This window comes from Anastrepha ludens, chromosome 5 (genome assembly GCF_028408465.1).
Source record: "Anastrepha ludens isolate Willacy chromosome 5, idAnaLude1.1, whole genome shotgun sequence".
Taxonomy (NCBI): domain Eukaryota; kingdom Metazoa; phylum Arthropoda; class Insecta; order Diptera; family Tephritidae; genus Anastrepha; species Anastrepha ludens.
This window is the reverse complement of record NC_071501.1, coordinates 121,909,178-121,930,838: the sequence shown is the minus strand read 5'-3', so window position 1 is coordinate 121,930,838 and position 21,661 is coordinate 121,909,178. Positions and strand designations below refer to the sequence as shown.

At 36.0% G+C, this 21,661-nt stretch overlaps 1 protein-coding gene across 3 annotated transcripts in view; it reads left to right on the top strand.

The window, feature by feature from the left end:
• Positions 1–21,661, top strand: part of LOC128865323 (uncharacterized) — a 62,096-nt gene that overhangs the window by 3,720 nt on the left and 36,715 nt on the right. For 2 of the 3 annotated variants that reach the window (XR_008454786.1, XM_054105523.1), the window contains exon 2: positions 18,948–19,001. Coding sequence is in view for 1 of the 3 variants with exons in the window: in XM_054105523.1 (XP_053961498.1) it covers positions 18,948–19,001 (54 nt within the window). In the remaining 2 variants the exon portion in view is untranslated. The remainder of the gene's footprint in view (positions 1–18,947; positions 19,002–21,661) is intronic. The other variant, XR_008454785.1, reaches the window with a different exon arrangement.

The window sequence follows — 21,661 nt, the reverse complement described above, 5'->3', positions numbered from 1 at the left end:
CACCGTTACATTCAAGCTTTAAGTAATAGGACTATGAATAAGTTCGTGCGGTTTTTTTTCGAAATTTGAAACTTTATTGACGTAAAATGGTTACAAATTTAATATTCAAAATATTGTCCATCGCTTACTACTACTTTTTCCCATCTTTCTGGCAATTCACGGATTCCCTTTGTGAAAAATTCGGTCGGTTTTGCCGCAATCCACGAATCGATCCATTTTTTGACTTCACCGTAATTACGGAAGTGCTGGTCAGCCAGGCCATGTTGCATCGATCGGAAGAGATAGTAATCGGATGGCGCAAGGTCTGGACTATACGGCGGGTGGGGTAGGACATCCCATTTGAGCGTTTCTAAGTATGTTTTGACCACTTGTGCAACATGTGGCCGAGCATTGTCATGTTGCAAAATAACTTTGTCGTGTCTATCGGCGTATTGCGGCCGTTTTTCTCGCAGTGCTCGGCTCAAACGCATCAATTGTCGTCGGTAGACATCCCCCGTAATCGTTTCATTCGGTTTCAGTAGCTCATAATACACAACACCCAGCTGGTCCCACCAGATACACAGCATAACCTTCAGGCCATGAATATTCTGCGCCGACGTCGATGTTGAAGCATGGCCAGGGTATCCATACGTTGCCCGACGTTTTGGATTGTCGTAATGGACCCACTTTTCATCGCCAGTCACAATTCGATGCAAAAAACCCTTTCTTTTGTGCCGTTGAAGCAGTTGTTCGCATGCCATAAAACGGCGTTCAACGTCTCTTGGCTTCAATTCATACGGCACCCAATGGCCTACCTTTCGGATCATTCCCATGGCTTTTAAACGTTTGGAAATGGTTGATTGATCAACTCCCAAAGTTTTTGCAACCTCTTCTTGCGTTTGAGCCGGATCTTGATCGAGCAATTCCTCCAATTCGGTATCCATGAACTTTGGCGGCGCACCCTCGCGTTCTTCGTCTTCCAAGCCAAAATCACCACTTTTAAAGCGTGCAAACCACTTCTGGCACGTTCGCTCAGATAGAGCATGCTCACCATAAACTTCCACCAAGATACGATGACTTTCGGCTGCTTTTTTCTTCATATTAAAATAATGAAGAAGAATTCCCCGCAAAAACACATTATTTGGCACGAAATTCGACATTTTCAAGTGTGGTAAAAATATTGTTGTTTACGCTTCAAATAAAAAACTTATACTGACGTTTGTGCCTTACGACAGTAGCTCTCCAATGAATGTTTGGAAATGTGGATCGATGGAATAATAATCAAGTTATGCCATCTGTTGTAAAACCGCACGAACTTATTCATAGTCCTATTATTTTGCCAATATTTATTAGTTATTTAATATAATTTGAACTGGTAATACTACGGACCTTTGTGGACTATGTGAGATCTATTCAGATCAGCCTGAGTTACCTAACCTGACATAATTAGAAAATAAATACAATAAATGAATTAGAAATAAATAATAACCGGTCTGTAGATATGCCCGTGACAAAATGAATATTTCTTTATATTATATTTTTTATGACTACTTTACTTCCATGTAAAAATTTCTTTTCTTTTAATTTTTTTTAAACATTTTAACTCATTTTGCTTAGTTTTTTCCATATACAAAATTCCTTGTACGGTTAAAAAATTGAAAAAAAATTTAATAGGAGTTTTTAGTAACTTTAAAAACTTTACAACACCGTCAGCACAAATTAGTTTCGAAAATTAACGTGATTTTTGAGTTACTTTTCTTTCCTATTTTTCTTCCATGTAAAACATTTCGTTTTTTAACATTTTTTTTAAACATTTTCACTCATTTCAAGTTTTTCCATATCAGAAATTTCCTTGTACAGTTAAAAAATTGAGAAAAAATTAATATGGTCTTTTGGGAACTTTCAAAAATTTACAACACTGTCACGAGAAATGATGATGATTAACGCGATTTTTGAGTCACTTAAAACTTGCAGCTCACTAAAATTTAATAAACTATGAAACTGCATATCAAAAATACTTTTGGAAATTCTAATTGAACATCTTGACATTGAGATGCAAATTTTGTTGACTCTTTATTATTTTTTTTTTAATTAAAAAAATGATTTTAATTTTTGAAAGACAATGAGCTATACTTTTATAGAAAATAATGAACATTTAAAAGAACAAAAGAAAAATAGTCAAAACTGGTCAAAATGTTGAGGTGCTTCTGTTCTGTTATTCAGTGAGAATCACGGCAGCTTGCAAAAGAATACCCAATGCCTATGCGTGTTTTACGGAATTTATAAAATGTTGATTTACTTTATTCAACTCAAAATAAAAATTAAGAAAACGAAAATTAAACAAAAATTTTAAAACTTTAATTTTAATTCGGAAAATAATTTAAAAATATTAAATTAATTTTAATTTTTTAATTAATGACAAAATCTATAAACAATTAATTAAAATAAATTTTTTGAGTTTAAGTTTTTTTTTAATTAAAAAATTTTGTTTTTATTATTTTTCGAATTAAATGGGTTTTCCGAACTTAAAAATTTTAATTACAATAAATTTTATTTTTTTAATTATTTTTAGAATTAAAATTTTTTAAATTTAAAAATTTTTTTTTTGGTAATTTTTGTTTTAAATTATTTTCCGAATTTAATTTAATTTTAATGCTTTAACGAGTGGTTTACAGCAAACGCGTAATTATTTTTTATTAAATTATATTATATTATATTTTGGGTAAGCCATTTTTTATTTTTCGTCATAGATCCAATTTACACGATGACTTTTCATCCTGAATAGAAAGTCTTGCCTGTCGAGCTTGGTGGCAAAAAGTATAGAGAAGTCAAAGGGGTAGTCAGCGAAATCGTGGTTTTTTTGACACGCAAAGAAAGGCTTAAGCAAAATATAACATCTCATAGTCTCCTGGTTTCTAGTCTCTTCTAGTTTGTTGATCCCTTTCGAATAATCGGATTTCTTCGAGTCTGAAAAAAGGCAATTCATTTCTCCAATGACCTCCTCATTTGAATAAAATCTTTTGTCCGTTAGCCATTTCTTCAAATTGGGGAACAAATAGTAGTCCGAGGGATCGAGGAGAGCCAAGTTTGGAGATTAGCGGGAATGTGAAACGAGTTGGAACCCTATTTCCATTGATTTTGTGGCCATCAGAACTCCTGAGGCGTGAAATTTCACACGCGAAATTGTCTTTCGTCTATTTTTTGATAATCATTCGACTTCCCGAATTCAAATGAATACTAAACAGATGGGCCGATCTGGTTGAAACTTGAGGTGTGGCTACTAACTAAAATTAACCTCAATACCCCCCAGTAGTGTCATCCCTCTGATTTTACATGTACTTTTCAAACGACTGTTGCAAATATTTTTTGTTTTTGCTGCATGGAATCCCAAAATCTATAAGCAAAGATTGTCAGTTTCGAGTAATTTAAACAAAGTTTGACTATTTAGGGACCAAATAAAAAGCAAAAAAAAAACACTGCCCTTGCTACCTTTCAAATGTGTTTTTTTAATGCAGTTGGCACACATTTTTTATAATACGAATATCTTTTCGATAGAGAAATAAAATAATTAAATAATTGGCGCCTGCATTTGATGTTGCTCTATAAATAGAGGGATCTACAGTTTTAAACCGACTTCGAACGGCAAATGATTTTTGAGGAGGAATTTTTTCATGGCAGAAATACACTCGAAGGTTTGCCATTATCTGCCGAGGGGCGACCCCCATTAGAAACAACTTTTTCTGTCATTTCATTCTGAGTTTCATACACGGAGATTCGAACCTACGCACTCCCGAAAAGAGAAATTGCTTAAATAACTTTACTACTTTTTATTTGTTGTTATTTGAAAATAACAATAAATTGAGTAAATTGAGCAAATTTCTGAATCTGCAGCGAAGCATAAAGAATTAAAACCCCCTTAACTTCTTCTAATAAATCTTTCACGCAACTTGAATACTTCTAATAATTTCTCAAATTTTCTAATGGCTGAATTAAAAAAAATCCCTCTCCGATTACTTAGCGTTTTTAATATAGCTAAATTCAAATTAAATAGTTAAAAATCAGAATAAACAGCGATATGCCTACCGCCAGCTGTTCTGCAAGTACGAGTGCCATATAAAAGCAAGCAAAGGCAAATATCAGTCACAATCAGCTTTTTTATTTGCTAAAAAATATTTGAAAGTTGATAAGATATTCATATCTTTGAGTTTATTTGATTGGTTTGAGTGCTGCTAATCATAAATATGAGTATATGTTTGTATGTATGTATGTATGCACCTACATGTTTACTTATAAATGTGCGTAAGGTCGAAATTCCTATTTAATTGATTTTTGCTTGCCTTGGCGCTCTTTCTGCACCACTACAACAACTGTTGCACAGCAAGCGCCTTTAAGTGGTGAAAATTGCATTTGGTCGAAGAGATACTTTGATTTACACCTATAAATATGTGTGTGTGTGTGCATGTATGGGTATATATTACACAGTTCATCAACTATGTGCGCGGCAAAGATGTTTGAGGCGTCCGAGACAGACGGTGGCTGATAGCTATGCGCTATTGGCTGTGTTCGCTGGTGTCTGGTGCTTGGCAAAAATGCCATATCAATTACAAAATTCCAATTCAACTGGTTTTGTATTTGCCGCCATGCCCTCAACTTTTTAAAGGCGAATAGCACTCGGTTGACTGTCGGATTGTCGGTTGGACAATCTGTCTGTTGTTGTATTTGCTGCTGTTGATCCTACCTTAAATTCCTACTCTCAAGAAAAGTCAAATGATGCAAGCGCGCAGGGTTTGAGTGAAAAACGCTGAGATTTTTGTAATTCTACGGTTTCGCATGCGCCCGCTTTGCCGCCTCGCCTTTGCTTGACTTGACTTGACTTAAGTTGCCAACAAGCTGAACTTCAATTCGCTGGAATTAAGACTTGACGTGCTCTTGGCCTGAGATAATCCAAAACAACAGCAAATGCACAACAAAATACTCCAATACATGGTGGTGTGTGGTTGCAGATGTGTGCTCGTGTGCTTGTAGTTGTGTGAATGTGGCTAGTAGTGTCTGCATTCTTGCTTGGCAAGCAGTCAGCTGCTTGGCGGCGTCGCATGTTGCAAGTGTTTATAGGCACACTGAACTCGGCAATTGAACTTTAGAATGGACTTTACTTTTATTATGGGTTTAAGTGTGCAAATGGCCCAAACGACTGCAACAGCAGTGGAAACAAACTTGTAAGCCGAAAACATAAAACCAATCTGTACAACCTTCTAAAACAACCGAAGCAAGCAGGCTGTTGTGAGCCTATAAAAATTCGCCAGCCAAATGCCTGCTTGGCAGGGGCGTGTATGTGGAGTGGGCAGAGCGGTGCGATGTACGAAAACACAGCAGCAGCAGCAGTAAGTAGCGGTTTTGAAGGAAATTTACAAAATTCCACATCCGCTGGTTTATGTGGCAGCTGCTGCTGGGATTTTATGGGAGCTTCTTACTAATATACGAGCATATCTGTGTGTATGTTTGTGTAGCTGTTGTTGTTTTGGCACTGCCACCACTACCGGTCAGCAAATAAATGTTACAATTTGCAATTTCATGTTAAATGACCACTGTTGCAAGAATAACAACAACATCACACACACACACGCCACACTAGCGAACATTTTGCGACCCAGTGGTGGTGTGGGGTTCAATGACAGCCACAAAAGCGTCAGTAGCGCAATAACATTGCCTTCACTTTGTACTCTGTTATCTGTATGGCGGCTCATGTTACCGCATGTTACAATGTGGCTTTTTGCCAGTGGCTTTACTTCTGCCAACTGTTGCCTGTTGACCACTATGAGGAGCTGCCAATAACTTCTGTCCAACTGACAAGTGGTAGCAAAACTGTCAAGCCACTGACAATCCATCCATCCATCCGGCCATACATCTATGCATCAGCCTTAAACGAAGCGGCCGAACGCAAAGCGAGTGAGCGAGTGAGGGAGTGCGCAAAGCGAAAAGGGCAGTCAATACGGACGCCTGCCATGGGCAGGGTGGCTGCTGATACATTATACTTTATTTTAGAAGATTTTGAGCAAGAAAAAAATATTTTAGTTGTTCTCAGTGTGGCACGCACACAACGGAATGTGCTTGGAAGTGGGTAAGGAACACTTGAATCTTACAAAGTAATTATACCGACCATCGACCGAAGGTCTCCCCTTCCAAGTTTTAGAGCAAAATTCAACAGTTTTCTGTTCGTCACAAAGCACTTCTGCAGTTGTGTAGCATTCTAGACTGGACCAAAGCTCTTTATGTAAATTGCTTAGAAGGAAATAATTAAAACTTTCAGCAAAAAAAAAAAAAAAAAAAAAAAAATTGCCAAAAACAAACGCGATGTTTGAGCCACTTGAAACTCACACTTTATTATACTTAAATTTTATGTGCTATGAAAATGCATACTCGAATTTTCTAAAACTTCTTAAAAAGTTTGAAATTTTGATGAAAATTTATAAAGTTTTATTTTTTTTGGTCAATGAAGCAATGATCACTTGAATCTTATGAAGTTAACAAACAGATCTCTGATCATAGGGGTTTAAAATATATATCTCACTTACTTCCCATTGCAGTAAATAAAATCCTAAGCTACACAAGTTTTAGCGGCAGCAAAATGGAAGCAGATGGAGAAATACTGTAAGCAGGTTTTCTGTCTCTCCGTTAAGGAATTTTAGCAGCTTCTCACTTCAGGTGTTGGTTGGTTGATTAGCTTAGCAGAGATCTTTGGCTTAACTAACTTTTGAAATGATGGTCGTCATAGTCGAATGGATTGGTGCGTGACTGCCATTTGAAAGTGCATGGGTTGGAATTCCTATTAGAAAAAAAATTTTCACAATTTTTGTACCGGTCGTCAGGCAATGGCAAAACTCCCACAGTATTTCTGCCATGAAAAAGTTCCTCATAGAAAGCCAAACGCCATTCGGAGCCGGCTTAAAACTGTAGGTCCATCCATTTGTGGAACAACATCAAGACGCACGCCACAAAGAGGAGGAGAAGCTCGGCCAAATACATAATAGAAGTCTATGTGTCAATTATTTATTTATTTTAACATTTCAAATAAAGTCTAAACCTCACTTATTTTGAGAAATGTAACAAAGTTTTCATCCCATTTGACTGGTATGCAGTTTTTAAGCTTATTAAATTTAAGTAAATAAAATGCAAGTTTGATGTTGCTAGAAAATTCTGATGAATTTTCATAATTTTTGTCCTTGAGGGTGCTGCGCAATTTCTTCATATAAAAAATGTTTATGCAGTCGGTAGAAATGTATGGGATAATGGGATGAATAGTTTGTGATATGTTTCTATTTTTTTATATAATTCTAAAAGTTAAGTTATATGGTTTTTACTAGACAATGAGCTATACTTTTATATAAAAATAATGAAGTTTAAAAAAACTAGAAAAATAGCAAAAAATGACGTGCTATCGTTTTGGCGGAGGATGTTGAAGAAACCAAGATTTATATATTTTTTTAATATAATCTTATAAATTTATGTACCATTTCCTCACTTTTATTACAACTCTTACGCATTATTATGAGCTGGAAACTCTGACCACTGCTGATTTTTTATGCCATTTGTCCCTACTCCTCACATATTTTGGTGTGCGTCCCACAGGGAGCTGCTGTCAACACACTGTCAAAGCGCAAAGAGGTACAACTTTTTGTTGGGCGCAAAGTTAAGTTTTTTCGAAACCCATTTCGGCGCAAAAAATATGCCACACTTTCTTACTTTGCTTGGGGCAAATAAAACTAATGACAGGCGCTTATAATGCCTTCGTGATAGTGCAAGGGTTTTTAGTATATATGAAGCTTTTACTGGTATAAATGTAAAACTAGTATTTTATTTATCTATATACACATACATACACACATTCCCTTCATTTTCGTAATGACATTCAATTTAAAACTTCTTTGAAATGCTACGAAATGAAACGCTTGTTGCAACCAGCGTTCACCAGAAGGTTCCCACGTTGTCTGTTGGCCTGTTGGTGGCGGTAGTTTGGCTGATTTGCTTGTCAGTTGTTTGCCCTCATTTCCCAGGTTGTTAAAAGTTGACTGGAAGTGACTTTGCTAGTGGAATTGACTTTGGTTCGCTTTGATAGTCGCTCGATTGGCCTTAGACGTGTGGCGCTGTACGCGATTTGCTTGTTTAGCCGGCGGTTATCTGTTGGTGTGTTTTTTCTACGTTTCAAGCTACCGCTTACTGCTGGGCGCGCTGCGGGTCTAATTACAGTAGAAGCCCGATAAGTACAATTGGAAAATTTCAGCAATGATTGCACTTAGCGAAAAATTGCACTTTTGCGAATTTCTCCTGTGGATCGAGGAATACCTAGGGAAAAATAGTTTAACTCTATTCAATGCAATTAATGAGCTCAAAAGGTCGATATTCAAGAAAAATGAACACATATATATTGAAATTAATACAAAGAGATCAATGCGGAAGGACATATCAGTGTGTGCTCCAAAATTGAATTATTTTTTTTGGAAAAACTTTGTTATTTTCGATTGCGTTTTCTCGTAACACTTTTCAAGTGCTTTTGATCGGATATCATGCAAACAAGCGATCTGATTGAATGACAGTACATCGTTCTGTCCACCCCATTTCAAAATTGTATTGACACAGCCAAAAATCGATTCATGCTGGACTTTTTCGGTTGTTTCTTCTTGAGTAGTATCTTCGGGTTCATTGGCTTCACTATCACCTTCATCTATTCCTAATTCCAAAACCCAATTGCGGATTTCATTTGTGTCTGCTTCACCCACATAGTTTTCGACCATCTCATTTAACCGTTGTAATCTTCCAACAAGAAGGGGGTCGTCAATTTCGATATCCAATGGCATATCGTCTGGATTATATTCAATAATCGCGTCAACTGTTGGGCTTGTACCCAATACGCTTTTCCAGCATTTAGCGATCGTTTCAGGGAGCAATTTCCCCCATGCTTGGCTCAACATGATCACGGCGGTTTTCAAATCAATTTTCTTCAATAGTTCATGTAATGAAGAATCTTTTTCACTAATTATGGTTTCCATTAGCAATGTTTTGTATTGAATTTTTGTCAAGTTAATAACACCTTGATCCATTGGCTGTAAAATCGCTGTGGAATTGGCCGGAAAATACATCACTTCGATCTCACCACAAACTAATTCTTCTTCGGGCGGATGAGATGGGGCTTGATCCAGCAAGAGTAATGCTTTGGGTGGAACATCATTTTCTTTCGCGAATTTTTTCACTTCTCCGACAAAATTATCAAAGAACCACTTTTTGAAAATATCCCGCGTCATCCAAGCAGTCTTGTTGTTAGCATAATTCACCGGTAGACGAAAATTTTTAAAACAAGGCGGATTCATAGATTTGCCGATCGTTAATGGTTTTATTTTGTGGCTGCCATCACCATTTGCACACAAAAGAACACTGATTCGATCTTTTGAAACTTTGTTGCCTGGAGCACTCTTTTCATCTTTCGAAACATAGGTTTTATTTGGCAAAAGTTTCCAAAAGAGCCCCGTTTCATCAGCATTATATATTTGTGATGTTACATATCCTTTTTAGCGATTTTCGCCGTCAATTTTTCCTTAAATGGCTCAATGGCTTCTGGATCACAAGATAATGATTCACCAGTCACAGTCAAATAGCGAAGTCCGAAGCGTTTCTTGAATCGCGAAAACCATCCATCACTTGCATTGAATTGTTCTCCATCCTTTTTTATTTCATCAAATATTTTTAATGCTTTGCTTTTCAATATCAATCTAGAAACAGGAGCATTTCGTCGCCGCTGATTCATGAAAAACTGGTACAAACGCTTCTCGAGCTCTGGATGATTGCCAAACCGCAAAGTTTTCCGTTTATTTCCAAGTGAAAATGGATTGTATGCATTTTCTTTTAATGTACGGGATTGTTTTTTTATTCGGCAAATCGTTGCGCAATCAACTTTGTATTCGAATGCAAGATCTCGTTGTTTAACGCCTTTTTCAATTTTTTGGAGAATCTCATCTCTTTCTTTCAATGTAAGAAAATGTAGATTCTTTTTCACTTTTCCCGTGATTTTATTTGATGAAAGCAAAAAAAAATGATTCAAACTCCGAACGATTGTTTTACTCTCAAGAACCAGCTTGAAACTAACGCGTGTTGAATGTCACAAACGATTCGATGCCATATTTTATGATATCAGCGCTACAATTTTACAGTTATTTGTAAATACCAAAATTACAAAGCGTGAGAACAGTGTTTTTGGTCGCAATAATTCCGAGAACCATAACTGTGCATAGCTATAAAGCTGTGTCTTCGCGCGTGATGAACGCAAATACATTGCGGTATTAAGTAAAAAATTTCTTCGAACATTATTGCTCTTTTCGAGTTTTCTATGGACTCAAAATCGAATTGTACTTTCCGCGAAATTGCAGTTATCGGTATTGCACTTATCGGGCTTCTACTGTATTTGAAAGTCGATCGGCTGATGTGATTTGTAGCGCCGAGTGTGGCTATTTATTTTCAAACACAATTTTAAATCAATTAAAAACTTAATTTAAATAAAATTTATTTGTGTTGAAAGCGGTCGGCTTGTGGTAGTGACTGCTTATTATTTACTTATACATAAAAAGTATTTTTCTACCGTTTTTATGCTTTTCTGTAGCATTTAATTTGACTTGCGAAATTTCCGAGAATATTTTTTTATTAGTAACCGCTACTTCCTGTTTACAACGCTGAGCTCTCTTATTATCTTATTTTTTATTTGGAACTGTGTTTCATTTTGTTGGTGCTTTATCACTCAGACACTAAATAATAGTTCGGTTGAAGTTGTAATTCTTCTACTTCTTTATTCACCGCGTTTTTTCTTCTACTTTCCATGCGTGTAATAATGAGAGGGGCAAATAAAAATTTCAAGGGTTAATTTCAAACAAACAGTCGGATGAACCTAAAATTAAGAACAGCATTTCTTGGAATGGCATGCAACATTAATGGTTGACTACACTTTTCTGCTGGTTGAGTGTTACAGTCAGGAAAGTTTTATAATTTTTTTTTACTTAAATTTGCAGAAATCACCGCCAGCTCGTTTTTGGTGCAGTTAAAAAATTTAAAGAGTATCAAAATAGCGAAAGTATACTAGTTCGCATTTTAGGCAAGGGAGGAGTGAGTGCATTTTATAACTTGTTTGTATTTTTTTATTAACAAGTTATAGTTAAGTGTAAAATTTCTGATTAGTCCTTTCTGCCTGATTTGATTTTGTAGTTATCTAACTTGTCAGTTTTTCCTGAAGATTGTCACGCAGGCTTCCACAGTGGATATCAAATTAACGCAATACACATCGACTTCTCGAAAGCCTTCGATAAAATCTCCCATACGATTTTAGTTACTAAATTCGTATTTCTCGGTTTTCATTGGACTTTCCTCGCTTGGATTCGTTGCTGTTTAATAAAGAGGTGCTGCACATAAGTCATCGATACAGTTTATTGCCAACTCTGGTGTTGGTTGGTCTTCCAGAATCCAGCTAGTGCGTGCGCCCCATTTTGTTGCCACATCCTCGTTACCAACTTGCTTAACGGTTATTTACAGCATGACTATATCCAGTCTGTGTGATTCAGGAACCTTATAAGGCGGTTGCCGGCTAAGCCAGACAGTTGCTCGAGACACGCGAACAATGGTTTGCCCCGGGTTGACATTCTCTATTCCCATAACGTAGAAAAAATGGAAGATTGTTTTATTTTTCTCCGCTCGTTTACCACTGTCGCAGTGTGTGTTGTGCGGGATGCCCATTTTGGCTGCTTGTTCTCCCACATACCAAAGACCCGTTATGACTGCCGTTAGTCCCCAGGCGTCCCGTCGTTTCATGTTTATCAATGCCGACGATTGCTTGAGGTTGTAGGTGGGCCATTACGTTCTGCTAATTTTGCATTTCGTCTGGTCTCTCCATCTACAATCCGTGATTCGTAGGTAATTTAGGTCAAGAGTGCAAGCCGCACCTAATGGTGCGAATACCGATTCCGCAGGAGTGTTATTCATGGCAGATCCCCTTCTTGCCGGTTCATCTGGTGTACTTCAGCGTAGTATTTTAGTACCTTTGTTATTTGTTTTGCTTATTAATGATAATCGTTCGTGTTTTGCCTTTTCTAAATTTTTGCTCTATGCTGATGATCGAAAAGTTTATGCTGAAATAAGAAATTCTAGTAAATCAACCATCCTTAAGCTGAATAATTTTTTTTCCTGGTACTTCATGAATCGTACATTTCTTAATATTGAAAAATCCCATTTTCTAAGCTTCAAAAGCCCCTTATTATCTCTTATCATATTAACTATACATATCTTGCTTCGTTTGAGTGATTAAATATTTAGAGGGATTCTTTGATTCAAGGCTCAATTTTATCACACACTTAAATTATGCCGGTTCCAATTCACTTGCCAAGCTCGCTTTTGTAAGACGTCACTCATCGCACTTCACTGACCCATGTACCCTCAAGATATTATTTATATGCTCTGCGTTTTTTCGGCCCAAATTGGATTACGCTGCTTTTATTTGGCGACCTTATCATGCAGGCCTTATAAATCGAGTGGAGAGGATTCAAAAAATGTTTGTGCCTTTCGCACTACATCCATTCAATTTCTCATATCTGAAACCGTCATACGCTCCCGCTGTCGATTGATTAGTCTTTTCCCATTAAGTGACAGCGGTACCATTCACGCAGTAGCATTTATTTTTGATCTCGTTAATGGCGCAATTGACTGCCCGGCTCTTCTAGAAAGAATACAGTTGAATCTTCCTTTCAGAAAAGTTTTGTAGTTTTAAGATTTTTCGCGTTGGCTTTAGTAAGACCAGAGGGCTAACGCGCCACGCGTTAGAACCTTGTCTGACTTTAACTATCGCTCAACTGTTTTTATTTGGACCTTTCTGAGGCCAAAAAGGTATTTCACATGCAAGTAAAAAATTGCTTTCTATGTAACAAATCAAAAGAATACTTCGAATTACTTCGTTTTTTCTGTTCTGAATGTTATTAGATACTAATGAATGAATACATAAAATCTTAAAACCGACTTTTTCGAACTTCTTTTGTTTGATCTAAGATATTCTTCCAGCAAACACACAAATCAGGCATTTGAGCTCACATAATTAAGTCGCCTTGTCATTGTTCAGTATTCGCAATATTCTCAGGCAACATATTTTTTTTTTGGTAAATTTTTTAAAAAATTATAATTCTTATTTAAGAAAAACATTATACAGTCGAACCTCAATAAGTCGAACTTCGATATCTCGAATATTTGATATCTCGAATCAAATTGCTTGGCAATGGCGTTTAGAGTGAGAATCGTGTGTAATTTTTACTTGATAACTCGAACTTCTATTACTCGAATATCTTGATAACTCGAACAAAATATTTGGCGCCAGCTTTGATAAGTCGAATTTCCGGGGGAATCCCCTTATTACGTGTTGGTTATTTTATAGCAAACAGATGTCAGCAGTTGGGTCGCTGCACTGTTTAAGTCCACAGGTATTTTATTAGTAGTTCTTACGCGAAAATAAACTCTGTTAAACGTTGTTTAAAAACTTTATTTATTGATGAACAATTTAAACTAATAAAGGAAGTAGAAATGGGTGGGCGAAAAAAAGATGTAGCTGTAAAGTATGCTATTCCAGCAAATACAGTGTCAACTATTTTAAAAAATAAACAAACGGTTATTACTGCAATCGAAAGTGGTAGTGCAAGTGGGAGTTCAAAGAGACTAAAAAGGCCAACATACGTAAATGTGGACAAAGCAGTTTTAGAATGGTTTAAATCGGCAAGAACACGGAATTTGCCTATATCCGGAGGATTACTTAAAGAAAAAGCATTGGAGTTTAGTCAAAAATGGTTGGCTCGATAACTGGAAACGAAGGTATGACATTCATAAAATAAATGTGCAAGCTGGCACCTAAAGTTATTTTTTTTTCTAAGATCTGGTATATGTCATAAAAAGGCGTGTGGTGAGAGTAATGATGTAAGCGAAGAAGACTGTATGAAATGGCAACGTGATGTTTTACCTCATTTATTAGAAGGTTATCAAGCACGGGACGTATTCAATGCAGACGAGACGGGCTTATTCTTTAAATGTCTTCCAGATAACACCTTAACTTTTAAAAACCAGAAATCTCATGGAGGAAAGCACAGTAAACAGAGAGTTACGTTGATGATTGCCGCAAACATGGATGGATCAGAAAAATTGAAATTACTCTTGATAGGTAAAAGTAATTAACCCCGCTGTTTTAGAGGTGTTAAATGGTTACCTCTTGACTGTAAAGCAAATTCAAAGGCGTGGATGACGGTAGCCTTTTTTGAAGAATGGCTTCTTAACTTAGACAAACAATTTGGAAAAGCCGGAAGAAATATTCTACTTTTTATTCACAACTGCCCAGCCCATCCTAAAGACATCCAACAGAGATTAAAGTTTATCAAACTTGCATTTTTCCCCCGAATATGACATCAAAATTACAACCACTCGATCAAGGTGTCATACAAAATTTAAAATGTCATTATCGTCGCAGAATTTAAAAAAATACTATAAAATGCTTTGAAGTAAACAAAAATCTTAACATTACATTAATGGACTGTGTTGATGAAATAACTAATGCATGCAATATCGATGTTAAGCCTGAAACCATCTCTAATTGTTTTAGAAAAGCCGGCTTCGGTCAATATTCTGAGTGGGAGGAAGAAGATGACATTCCTTTGGGTTTTATAAGCGAACGCATAAAAGAAAGGAGTAAGGAAGATATTCAACTGCAGAAAAGGTACAGAAGGTGTCACCTTTAATGTTTTTATGCATGTGGATGACGATATTGTTACTTCAAAGTTTCCCACAGATGAAGATATTGTGGAGCTATTGGGATCTAAATCCGAATTTGAGCATGATAGCGAAAGTGATATAGAAGATGATTTGCAAGATGATATGCTGCAACCAGTTTCAAACGAGCTAGTTGCAAATTCGTTCAAGACTTTGCGGTCGCATTTAAAAACCAATGAACATACAACCGATTCTCTGTACAATGGTTTAAATAATATTGAAGCGTTTTTTGAAGATCATAATAAAAAATCCTCTCGTCAATCCCAAATAACTGACTTTTTTACTTTAAACGAATGAAAGCTATAAATCTATTCATACAATGTTCTTAATTATGTATATATAATTTTAAAATATACACATACAATATTATATAGCAACTATACATAATTTGAAGCATGTACTGTTTTATCAATAAAATTGTTTCCTAACCCTTGAGTTTTATGGATTGTTTTATTTTTCCATCAGGTTTTATTTTGTTTATGGATTTTTATGTATGTATATTATGTACATATATATATTATATTTGATAACTCGAAATCTTGATAGCTCGATTTTTTTTTGTGGCATGTCATAGTTCGAGTTATCGAAGTTCGACTATAATTCGAAAGTCCAAACTTGGTAGAAATTTACGAAATGTTTAAAAATTTCAAGCATCTGCTTGGTATTATGTTACATGGAAAAAAATGCTCAACACCGTAAGCAAAATAAGTTCTCAAAAATCAACACGATTTTTGAGCAGCTTTAAAATTACACTTTATTATATCGAAATTTCATGAACTATAAAATCGCGTACTCGAAAGTTTCCTAAAAATTCTTATTATTATTATTATGAGTGGCTTAGCACTGCAACCCGCAAGATCTCTTGGGCTGCTTTCATGAACTCAGAGTAGACCGCTGAGTTCAGGTTAGGTTAGATTTGGGTAACTGACAGTCCTCAGACACACTTAGGTTTAAATAGTCCCATTGTGATATCACTGACGCTCATAAGCTCATCCTTTACACTCCTTTATCTTCTCTAAGCCAGCTTGTGGATTTAATGAATCTTATTCATTTCGGCAAATCTATTTGTGAGACCTCTTCAAAGCTGTCAAGAAAGCCAAGTCGGAGCATGGAAGGCGATTCCATTTTGTGATATTTAATTGCCATTGTTGACGAGTGCTTTACTGACTCGAACAATTTCAGAGCTGCTTATATGACTATCCGAGTAGAAATGTATAAATCGGGTCCTTATGATTCCAACGGTGGTCGTATGCTGACCCCATGGAAAGTGTCGTATAATAATACCGACCATCAACTGAACGCCTTTTCATCCAAGTTGTAGAAGAAAGTTTTCTGTTCGGGCTTCTCACTTCTGCAGCGTTCTATACTGGTCCATTGCTTTTTATGTAGATTGCAAACATAATCGCTGCTTTATGATTCCTGCAGAACTGATTCCAGTTGGCCAATTCATCGGCAACTTCATTCCATTAAAAACGAATGCTCAAAAAATTTTTTACAGAAAAAAATAATCAAAACCTTCAGAAAAAAAAGAAAAAAAAAATTTATATAAATTGTCAAAAATCAACGCGATTTTTGAGCTACTTAAAACTCACCTAAATTTCATGGGCTATACAACTGCATATTAAAAAATTTCCAAAAAATTCTTAAAAGTTTGAAATTTGATGAATATTTATTAAATTTTTTTTGTGTTTTTTTTTTATAATTCGCTTAAATTCTGAAGCGGGATCTATGCTTTTTATAGGAAGAAGAACCACATTTTTACAAACAAAAAAAAAATTCAATTATATGAGAAAAAAATAAGTTAAAACAAGTTTAACTTGTTAATGAATCACTGTGCTACAGTTATTTAATGCACAGTCTAATTAAAAGTTGCAAGTGTTGCAAATGCCGTCACTATCTGCTTAGTAGCCAATCCATTGTCACTTGTCGCAGCACTTAATTGCTTATCGCGCGCTTATCTATATTCGTATGCAAGTAATTAAATGGTTGTCAAAAAGCAACAAAACTGAACTGCAAATCCGAGTGCGGAGCGTTTGTGATGCGTGCAACAGGTGCGCCCACATTTCACGCATCGTCGTGCGACATGAAAATACTCGTAAGTGGCGAGGAGACGAGGAACCAGCGTACGCACGCGTGCACTCACACAACACGCATGCATGTATGTATGTATATGCATTGCTGTGAGTAAACACCTTGCAGCTAAGCATTACAGCTTGCCATATTTTGTGGCAAATTAAAGCTGACATTCGAACAAGAAATTTTCAATAAAAGCAAGTGGAAAACTATTTGAGTTAAATGGCTGGCAAATGCAAATCAGTTGATGGTGTCGCGTTGCACACTATATATAGACACGTATTTTGTTGTTGGCCCGTTGGATGTGGCATTGCCTTAGTGAGTAGACTGAGCGCTGTAATACGTCTGCGCTGCACGTTCTATGACTGTTGTTAGCTGTTTGCGTGTATGTGTGTGCGTGTGTGTGGCAAGTTGTACGATGCGTGTTTAGTTAATTTGTTTTCACTCTTTCTTAATTTGTTTGTTAGCTTGTTGTAAGTTGTGTTGCACGCAGCCACACATTTTGTGAGTTTTGTTCGCTTGGCTGCCTACATAGCAATGCGTCTCAGCTACAACTTTTGCGGGCATTAACGTGTGTCAGCTGTCGGAATTAATGACTCGAGAGTTATTGTTATTTGGCAGCTATTTACATATTTATTTACTTGTATTGAATGTTGCAACAATAAAAAGACAAGAAATGTTGTTTTTGAGATTCGTTCTAATCTTGACTTGGTTTCATTATAGATAACAAATCACTGGGACGGAGGAAGAAACTATTTCTTAAAGCGATTTTTATGTGTCAAGTTTTCTTGAGCAAAGTTCCCTTTAAGCTGGTGCGCTTCACTGAAAATATTAAGTTGGGGAACAAGTTCGTAGCGTTTTTACCGAAAACTTTTATTTAAACAAAAAAAAGTAACTATATCAATAAGTTAATCAATTGTATATGCACCGTTGCTGTTTACAACCTCTTCCCACCTCTCGACCAATTTGTTGCTGCCGTTCCGCCTAAAATCGCCTGGTCTGGTGTCAAGGAAGTTGTTGAGTCAGTTTTCAGGGATCTCTTTGTTGTCGAAGGTAATGCCCTTCATACGGTATCACAGGGAGCGGAAAAAAGGGTAATCGCTCGGTGCAAGGTCCGGAGAATTCGTCTCCCATTCGAGCTCTTGGAGTACGGTTTTGACGACTTGTGCAACATGAGACCTGGCGTTGTCGAGAAGGGGTATGGTTTGACCATGTCGATGAGGCCCTTTCAGACGAATATCCTCATTCACGCTGTGTAGCTGGGCAATGTAGAGCTCCTCGTTGATCGTGTCATTCTTTTCGAGCAATTCTCAATACACCATGTCCTCCTAGTCTCACCAAGCACATATAATGATCTCCTTTGGATGGAGATCCGGCTTGACTCTCGGCTCTGGCGTATCACCTGGATCCTCCCACTTCTTCTTTTGCTTCATATTGATATCAAGACATCTTGTCTTCGACGTCAAAGTCACCATTTTTTAACTTTGCAAACCATTTCCGTGCTGCAGACTCGCCTATGACACCTTCGCCATACACATTGCAAATGTGCCGGCAGCTTTTTGACCTCGATGAAAAACAAAGAAGAGAGATGTCGAAAATGTAGATTTTTTCCTCCTGGGTATTCTATTTCTAACCCCCAAAACTTTGATAATAAAAAATTAAATAACTCAAATATACAATTAACATATAATAGTTTTATAGAACAGAAAGAGTTCTATCGAATGAATGCTTACTCTTTGCCAAACAGCAAAAAATTCATTGTAAAATAAAACTTATTCCTTATGAACTTATTCCTCAACCCGATATTTTGAATTTCATTTACTTTACTTAGGAAGGTTGAAAAAAATTGGGATTTCTCGATATTTTCGTTGATCTGAAATTTGACATATTCCAGCAAGCGCGTGATATTTAGTCCATTAAGTAATGGATTATGTTATCGTGGGATAAACTTTTTAACTTTTAAAATATATTATGGCATTTGTTAGAATAAATTATTTCTGTTTACTATTTTCCTCATATTAGTCAGAAGTTTTAACCAATATTTTTTCTTCATTTGTTTTGTTTTTTTTCAGGTATTCAGGCATTTGATATCACAAAAGGATACTACTCGTTGCAAAAAGAAGTGAGTAAGTTTCATTTTATGCTGTATGATAAAATTTCCTTTATTTGTAAACTACTTGTCGTCCTCTTCCTTTTCGAATCGGGCTACTTTGTTAGGCTGCATTGGCATGTTTTCGGGATATTCATATAAATACTGCCATTTGAAAAGTACGCGCGACAATAAAATTTACTTGGGGTAAACCCTTTTCATTATTCGACATAGTCTGCTTTCAGTCTTAAACACTACGCTCTTCTAGTTTGTTGAGTCTGAATCCAAGTCTGAAAAATAGCCATTTGTTCCTGGAAGCACCTCCCCTTTTGAATTAAGTTTGTTTGAAATAGTAGTCTGATGCATCGGAGGGAGCCCTATTACCTTTAATTTTGCCATCATAACTGATGAGGCGTAAGCTGGTGCGTTGCCGTGCTGGAAAAAGCCTTTTGAAAATCACTCGACTTCCTGGTATCAAACGAATGCCAAACATAAAGAAATATACCGATCTGGCCGAAACTTTTTTTGTTCTTCTTCTTGTAGGAGATGCTACTAACTAAATATAACCTCGAAACGCGCCAGTAATACCATCTCTCTGACTTTGCATGAACTTTTTAAACGACACTCGGATATAAGAAAGATTAGTGGGCAGCACATAAACAAATCAGTGGATATAGCAATCAGCACGCAGTTTATTACCGTTCAACCTGCTTAGTGAAGTTTGACACACAGCGAACATCCACACAAACAAACATTTTTTTTTTAAATATTCCTTTCGTTTTAAAGTTTTTAATAAAAATTTGAAATAATTGATTAATTTGATTAATACAGACTGTTAGTAAACCTTTTAAAGTTTTATAGCAAAAAACAGCTTGTCAGCATAATTTTTGAGTTGTTGCAGTTTGAAAATTAATTTAGTGATTTTTGAACATATTTTGGCCTATAGACACGCCTCTTTTCTAAATTGATGCAATTTATGTATAAGAAAACCTTCCAGGAAAGAGTAGCTTTAAAATAAAAAAAACTCTGTAAATCGGAGTACTCTGTGCAAAGTTATTAGCTTCTATCCATGCTGTGGCAAACAATTTTTTTAGATGTAAACATTTTAAATTATATTAAAAATGTATTTTATGATTATTTAACATATCTGGGCTTATTGACACACCTCTTTTGTAAGTTTATGCGATTTATGTTGAAACCTTCCAGGAGAGATAAGCTTTAAAATACAAGAAACCCTTTGCCAACTGGAGCATTATGTGCGTAGTTGTTTGTGTACTTAGTCTTCCCATAAATTCTGTGACAAATTTTACAATGCATGTGGCGAGAACAAATTCACAGAAGAAAATTCCGTTATTTTTGCTTTTGTTCGTATGCAGTGTCTAATCATAAATTATATGTACTCTAGTTGAGTATTATGAAGTCGTAAATTATACTCTAAATTGTACTCAAGTTGAGCAGTACTCTCTTCAATGGAGAGCGTTGCATCTTCCAGCAAGATTCCGCTCCAGCCCATAGGCAAAAACCACCCAGCAGTGGCAACAAATTACTCCTGGGTTCATACCCGCAGAAGATGGGCTATCTGGGAGTCCAGATCTGAATCCATTGGACTACAGTTTGTGGTAATAAATGGAGATCATGGCCTGTCGAAGACCTCGCAGAAATTTGGAGAGTCTCAAACAATCTTTGATACGAGCAGCGACGTCAATATCCATGGAAATCGTGTGTACTGAAATATGCAATGCTGACCATTTTGAATGAAAATTTAAAAGCTTTTTGCTTAAGGCACCTTTCTGGTCTAGAATTTCGAAATACTCTCAAAAATCTACTTGAAAATTTTTATGTTGAATTTCGTTGTATTTAGACGTTACAGTCCTTTAAAACGAGACTGGTTTGGAGTACGACGCCCAGGTATAAAGGGCAGGGTAGTGATTATTTACTATAATTTTGCAATTGAAAACTCATCCGTGTTTTTCTCGAAACTATTTTTTCCGATTTGGCGTTGGTAATTTCTCAAAAAGTACTCAACCGATTGCTTTGAATTTTTAATATGTTATTGATTAGACTTGTGGCCCTCGCGGGTGGCAGAATTATTATTTTATAATCAATTTTTCTATTTTTTTTAAGAGCGAGAATGTGAAAAAAATCCATTTTTTTGTTTTTTCGAATAACCAGATAAAATTTCTAGAAAACAATTTTTTTTGTTAATCTGCTACCCCTCATAGCGACATATCTCCTGATGAATAACCGACCGAATTTTTTTTCCAGAGGTACCTGAGCAGCCCTATCAGTTACGCCAGTGCAAAGGAAACAGTTTTTTTATTATTGTCATTGAAAAAAAATTTTTTTTGTTTTTTTTTTGTTTTTGTAAAAAAAGAATTGATTTATTGAATAAGAACAATTTTCAATTGACTGTTTTTCTTCAATTTTCAACGCCTTCAATTTTCACGTCTCTAGACCAGAAAGGTGCCTTAATATTTACATGACTAATAAAACTAATCTCATTGAAAAAAGTATTATAATTTCATACCTGTAACGGTCTCAACTTGTAACAGAATTTCTGGCAGGTCTAAGTAAATGCATACTTCGGGAGTTTATTTTGTAAGATTTAGAGATAAGTATAATTTTGATAATTATTTTAACCCCTTGATGGCCCTCTGAAGTTCTCCGTGTTTTAAGTTTTTTAAAAAGCACAAATAA